This window comes from Ciconia boyciana, chromosome 21 (genome assembly GCF_034638445.1).
Source record: "Ciconia boyciana chromosome 21, ASM3463844v1, whole genome shotgun sequence".
NCBI lineage: Eukaryota > Metazoa > Chordata > Aves > Ciconiiformes > Ciconiidae > Ciconia > Ciconia boyciana.
In genome coordinates, this window is record NC_132954.1 from 3,977,278 (window position 1) to 3,983,643 (window position 6,366).

General features: G+C 54.8%; 1 protein-coding gene across 4 annotated transcripts; it reads left to right on the top strand.

Moving 5' to 3' along the window:
- The first annotated feature begins 94 nt into the window (after window positions 1-94).
- On the top strand, window positions 95-6,038 carry GPN2 (GPN-loop GTPase 2). Of its 4 annotated transcripts, none has more exons than XR_012046006.1 (7): window positions 176-266; window positions 1,221-1,666; window positions 3,224-3,380; window positions 3,581-3,741; window positions 4,427-4,557; window positions 5,053-5,620; window positions 5,708-6,038. XR_012046006.1 is itself a non-coding variant. In XM_072885293.1 (6 exons), the coding sequence occupies exons 2-6, from the start codon at window positions 1,250-1,252 to the stop codon at window positions 5,123-5,125; spliced, it is 939 nt and encodes a 312-aa protein (XP_072741394.1). In that variant the 5' UTR covers window positions 95-213; window positions 1,221-1,249; the 3' UTR covers window positions 5,126-6,038. The 4 variants fall into 4 exon arrangements, 2 of the variants coding, with proteins under 2 accessions (XP_072741394.1, XP_072741392.1); XR_012046007.1 differs by having other exon boundaries at window positions 5,800-6,038; XM_072885293.1 differs by having other exon boundaries at window positions 95-213; window positions 5,053-6,038.
- The last annotated feature ends 328 nt before the right edge of the window (window positions 6,039-6,366 follow it).

The following is a 6,366-nucleotide window of genomic DNA, read 5'->3' on the forward strand; positions in this document are numbered from 1 at the left end:
ACAAGGGCCGGCGCCGGGACTCGAACCCGGGACCCGGACCCCGATTCCGGGGTCCGGGTCCCGGGTTCGAGTCCCGGCGATTGGAGGAGCTGCGCGTCCCTCCGCCCGCCAGGGGGCGCCGTGGTGGCGGCGGCCGTTCCTCAGCCCGGAACGCGACGCTCGGGGCCCGCGGCGACCCGGACCCAGTGCCGGGGGCACCGACGGCGGCAGGCGGTGAGCGGCCTACCGGGAGCGAGGGCGGCCTACCGGGGCGAGGAGGGAGATGGGTGGGTATGAGGGATGAAGGGACCTGGGGGAGAAGGGGGAGCATGGGGGAACGGGGGTCGTAGGGGAGAAGAGGGGACGTGGGGAAAGGGAGGCATGGGGGGAAGGAGGGATATGGGGGTGCAGGCAGCGGGGGATGTGGGGGAAAGGGGAGAGAAGAAGGGACTTGGGGGACATGGGGAAAGGGAGTCATGGGGAGAAGAGGGGATGTGGGGGAGAAGAGGGGATGTGGGGAGAAGAGGGGGACATGGGGGATGTGGGGAGAAGAGGGGGACATGGGGAAAGGGGGGTCATGGGGAGAAGAGGGGACGTGGGGGGATGTGGGGGAGAAGAGGAGATGCAGGTTAAGAGGAGATGGAGGAAGAGAGTACATAGGACACGGCAGGAAGAGGAGACACGGGAGATGTGGGACATGGAGGGAGAGGGGATATGGCGGGGAGAAGGGATATGGGGTGGGGAAGGAGCGTGTGGGAGAGGGGACAGAGGCTGGCGTGGGGAGAAGGATGTGTGGAGAGTGGGAATATGGGGGTTGCATGGGGAGGAGAGGGGATGTGGAGGAGAAAAGGGACATGGGGATATGGAGAAATGGAGGGGAGGACATGGGGACATGCTGGGGCGAAGGAGGGAACGTGTGGGAGCTGCCACATCAGGAGGCACCCAGCTAGGGTAAAACTCACCCCCCACGCGGGCAGGAGTAGGGATCTGCGTCCCGCAGGCACAGCCCTGTGGGTCTGGTTGGGGTTTGCGCCTGTTTTCAGCCACGGCATCACCAGCTGTGGGTAACAGGGTAACGTCTGCCCCGGCGTGGGGCTCAGCTGTGCAAGGAGTGACGGGAGGCAGCAGTGACACAATGGCACTTTCCCTTCCTCTCCACCCGCTCCCTGGGTGTGAATTCCAACAGATCGCATTTGTATAGATGCAAATAAAATGGTAACTGGGAGCTTTTCCTTTCTCAGTCAGCAGAAAGAGAAAGAAATGAGCCGACATGTCTGAGGGCAGCAAGGGGAGCTCGCTGGCCTTCGGCCAGGTGGTAATCGGGCCCCCGGGCTCCGGGAAGACGACCTACTGCCATGGCATGCAGGAGTTCATGGGCAGGATCGGGCGCAAGGTGACGGTGGTGAACCTGGACCCCGCCAACGAGGCGATGCCCTACCAGTGTGCCGTGGACATCGCCGAGCTCATCACCCTGCCCGACGTGATGGAGAACTTGAAGCTGGGGCCCAACGGGGGGTTGATCTACTGCATGGAGTACCTGGAGGCCAACTTCGACTGGCTGCAGGAGAAGCTGGCTGCGTTCAGGGGTCACTACTACTTGTTTGACTGCCCAGGGCAGGTGGAGCTCTACACCCACCACGACGCCCTGAAGAACGTCTTCGCGCAGTTGGCCAAGTGGAATTTCAGGGTAGGTTTGGGGCTCTGCAGGGAGCTGGGATCAGCACCTGGCACCCCATGTGCTTGTGCCGGGGGCTCGGAAGCCGTACGCCGCGTGGTCAGAGCTTTTGATTGTGGGTACTAATGACTGTTTTCTTTACTAACCTGTTTGGCCTTTCACGTGAAACAGCTTTATCAGGGAAGGAGGGGAATTTTGCCCCGTTTTATGCTCAGAGGGATTGGCAAAAGAGTGGCTTGTTCAAGGCGTTTAATGCAGTGGGATTATCATGAACAGAAATAAGGATTCTGTCCTCACGCACTCTCGCTGTGCTCCAGGGTCCTCTCCACAGACCTTGTGTGTTTTATCCGAGTGTGTGCTGTATTTCGGAGCGGGGCAGTAGATGTGCGCTCTGGGCAAGCGGGGGACCCTTTGCGCTGCGCTGTGAGAAATTCAGGCGTCGTCTCAGGCCCTGCCTGGCTCTCCTGCCGCCAAGCCGAATCGCTCTGCATGCTGTAGTACGTGCTCTGTGCTTTCTTGCACAATGGAAGATGCAAATGAGGAAGCGCAGGTGAGAAGAGTCCCATAACCAAGCTAACTTGCTTACGTTGCATTTGTTTTGCATTTGGGCCAAACCATGAATGTGCAAACCATGTATGGTGTGAGCAAGAAGGGCAAGTTCATTTGCTTGAGAATGTCACTGGGAATCTGCACATTAGAAATTATTTTTGTTCAAATAAACATACATGAAATTGTAGTTACTAAAAAAAGATAGTTACACGGCTGTTTTCACGTTCACTCGAGTGCTTACACCTGCCTGTGAGCTTTAAACTGGCTTTTTTGCTGCAGAAGCATAGCTGTGACTCAACCGTGCTCGACTACAGAGCCCTGACTTTGAGTAATATTGTGTAACAGGCAGTAACTGAACAGAGATCTCAACCACATTGTTACAGCTGCATGAAACACAGGGACTCAAACTGCTCATTAATCTAATTTTTAATCATTATTTCAAACCACACGACAATTGGTTCTCCCAGCAGAACGTGGTGTGCTACAGTTACTGCTCCTGAGTGTACGCTGTGAGTGAGCATTCCTGTGGGGAAGGTGGAAATCTGGAGGCAGTCGTGTCCTTCAGAATGAGAGTTAACCCCAGCTCCCACCCCAAAAAGCCTGCGGAGTTCAGACAAGCGTGGAAACTTCATCTGCAAAGAAAGAAGCCCTGAGAAAAGGGGGAGCAGTTGCAGGTTTAAGTGTCTTTCAGTACTGCTGGTGGAGCTCAGCACCCCTCTAAGCCTCCCCACAGCCCTTTCTGCGCACCAGCACCCTGGGTCCCGAAGTCCCCAGGCGGTCCATGGGTGTGAATGTGGCGATATATACTTCTGTATATATGTGTGTGCTCGTATATGAGGATGTTTTATATGCAGGTGCTAGAAGGTAGGTGGTAACTTTCCCTACGTGGGAGTCTGTGCATTTATAGTCAGGTCTGAACAGATTGTCCTATAGCCACTTCTCAGAGTGTCCCAAAAGCAAGCAGATGGACTCATCACCGGGCCTGACCTTGCGCTGTCCCTTTGTGCCTTTGCTCTCCAGCTGGCTGCGGTGCATTTGGTGGATTCTCACTACTGCACGGACCCTGGCAAGTTCATCTCTGTTCTCTGCACCTCGCTCTCCACCATGCTGCACGTGGAACTGCCCCATGTCAACATCCTCTCCAAGATGGACCTGATCGAGCAGTACGGCAAGCTGGGTAAGAGCCTTTGCGAGAGAGACACGTGGAATTGGGCTGGGGAATTGGGTGCAGATTAGCTGCTGGGGTACGGGGATGTATGGCTGGGAGACGGCGGGGGAACTGGTGTAAATCTCACCGGCTTCTCGGTGGCATGCTCTGGCCAGAGAAGCCCCAATATTTACAGATTGCTTTCAGAGCTTCTTGGTGTTTCCCTGCAGCTTTCAACCTGGATTATTACACAGAGGTCCTGGACCTCTCATACTTGGTTGACCATTTAGCTTCCGACCCCTTCTTCAGAAATTACCGCCGCCTCAATGAGAAGCTGGTGGAGGTGATCGAGGACTACAGCCTGGTGTCCTTCGTTCCGCTCAACGTCCAGGTGATGCAGCAGGAGGAGTGGGGCAGGGAGAACAGGGAGCGTTGGATACGTAGTCAGCGCGTTTGGTAGCAGCAGCTAGGTTACCTCTGCTTAGAGCCATGAGGGCTGAAAAGCTCAACTGTGAAGAGACTCAGGGACGGAGGAGGACAGTGGAACGCACCCAGACTTGTAAATGATCTGTGGCAGCCAAAGGAAAAGAAAAGGCTAATGAGCTTGGGGCTATGTGGGCCTTGTGCCCTGGGGTGGGGAATTAAGACTCCACCTTCATTCAGCTCTTCTGTGCCTGCATTTCAAATCGGGGTAAAGTATTACCTAAAACGTTGTTAAATTAGGGAGCACAGAATAATTAGAAGATTGGGAGGAATACATTTGGGAGGAAGGGCTGAAAACATTCATCTTGTAGTTTGCAGAAGCGTCAACAAAGGCAAATGGGCTGAGACAAGAGGTGATGAAAGGGAGTGAGAGGGTGGAGGGTGTCAGCCCATCAGGTATTCGGGCTCCACAGGGGGTGCCCCTGGTTGTCCTGTGGCCCCTCTGGGCTCAGGGAGGCCGGCAGTGTGCTCGGGGCGTTGGGTGCTGCGTGGGTGGCCCAGAGCCTCAGAGAAAATCCGTGGTAAAGCCCAGCGTGAGCTCTTGCCTCCAGGGAAGGGCCATGTTCCCTGTGCGTCATCTCCCTCCCTTGCAGGATAAGGAGAGCATGCGGCAGGTGATGCAGGCGGTGGACAAAGCCAACGGCTATTCCTTCGGAGACCAGGAGCACAGGAGCCTGGAAGCTCTGATGTCGGCAGCAGTGGGAGCCGATTTCCACTTTACTTCGTATCCTTCTCCACCGATCCTCTGTTGTGTTGAGTTTTAATTTCTCCTTCCCTGGGGAAGAGAGGCTGGAGGTGGGGCTGGCAGTTTGCAGGCCCAGGTTGTTACTAACATCACCTGATGCTGTTCGGTAGCGAGTAGGGCTCAGCCCAGACCTTAGCAGACGGTTGTCCACACCAAAGCCACCACATTTGTTGCTAATTGATACCGTGAATGTGGGAGGAATCTTTTGACAACTTTCCTCTCCCTCATTCTCACTTGGACTGGTTCATTCCACTTCATCCAAACCATACAGTTGATTCTTCTGTACTTGTCGGGTCTGGGATCAGCCAGAGCCAGAAATAACTCAGGTGATGCATGCTGCTGCCAGTACTGCTGTCTTCCTGCCAGCCTTCAGGCTAATGTGGGGCTGGTTCCTCGCTGAGAACGTTAAGAGCTCCTTGCAGAAGGGAGTGTTTGAGCCCAGCCCCTTGTTTGCCTTAATTACTGCGTTATCAGCACACTTGCAGTGCAGGAGAAGTATGTGCAATCTCAGGACAAAGCCGTGGAAGAAGAAGTGATGGATCTGTAACACACCCACCTCTTCCACAGCTGCTCTCGGTTTTGACACCTCTCCTTTTCCTACCAGGAGCTTAAGGGATCTCTGCATCGTGTGACTCAGACCAAGTGAAAGCCTTTCCAGGCAGAGGTCTGGCTGCTGGACTCCCTCTCTGTAGGGGTTTGACCTCTTGTGCTTCAGCCCCGCTGCACAGAGCAGTGTTTTTGCAGAAAAGCGATGGCTGAGTGCGAGGCAAGCCGGGTCTTTCCTTAGGAACAAGAGAGATTTGGCCAGGTGAAGGCATGGTTAGCAAGAGAGGAGAAACAAGATAAAGGAGACTGACCTTTGCCAAGGCTCCTCCTCCCTATCGTGACCAAGATGGATCCAGAGAAAGAAAAATCAGTTTGAACAGTGAGACTTGAGACAAAAGTTCTTGGTTTACTGCATAGGAGGAGTGTGCACGGGCCTCGTACCTGGAGGAGCATTCAGGCTAAGAAGCCTCCAGTCTGTCTCAAGGAGGACAGAAAGGTGGTTGTTTTTCTTTTTTTTTTTTTTTAAATAATGATGGACTCTTTCTTAATAAAACACTCCTTCATCTCGCTTTCATCTTGTGAGTTTGCTGAACCTGAATAAATAAAACCAAGAGTGCTACAAAGCCTGAGGCTGGTGGGAACGTCACAGCAGCTGGTGTGTTGTGTACTTTGCAGAAAGGCTCCGTGTTTGCGACGTCGTGCTCCTCTATGATCTACCTGAGAACAGACGAAGACTTTGCTGGAGGGAGCGAGGAAGAGCGACTGTGGGACGTGAAAGCAGGTCACTCCTCGTGCGCGCTTATCCAGGGGCTGAACGCTGGCGGCTGGTGTGCACACAGCGTGCTGACAGCAACGCGCAAACTGCAAGCTCGGCTTTTGTAGGCTTTTGATTAAGAAAGACCCTGTGTGACTCAGCGAGAGGTTGGAGGACATCATTTGCATGTAGGGCCTTTCTCAGCAGCTGGCTTGTCTGCCCTCATCCACTTTCCTTTTTCTGGGCTTGCTTTCCCAGATCCCAAATCCTGGGGCTTCCCCTCCTCCCCATGTAATTCCCTCTCGCCAGCCGGCTGCAGCTCCTGATGGTGACGGCAGCAGCTCCCAGCCTCACGTGCCACCTTCTGCATCCTCACTGCAGGCAGCGGCTTGGGTCTGTTGGTGCTGTGAATCGGGAAGGTTGGGGTGATGAAAAGCCAGGTGTCCCCACCGAGCAGCCTTCCGAGCGCCTCCCGGCAGCTCGCGCAG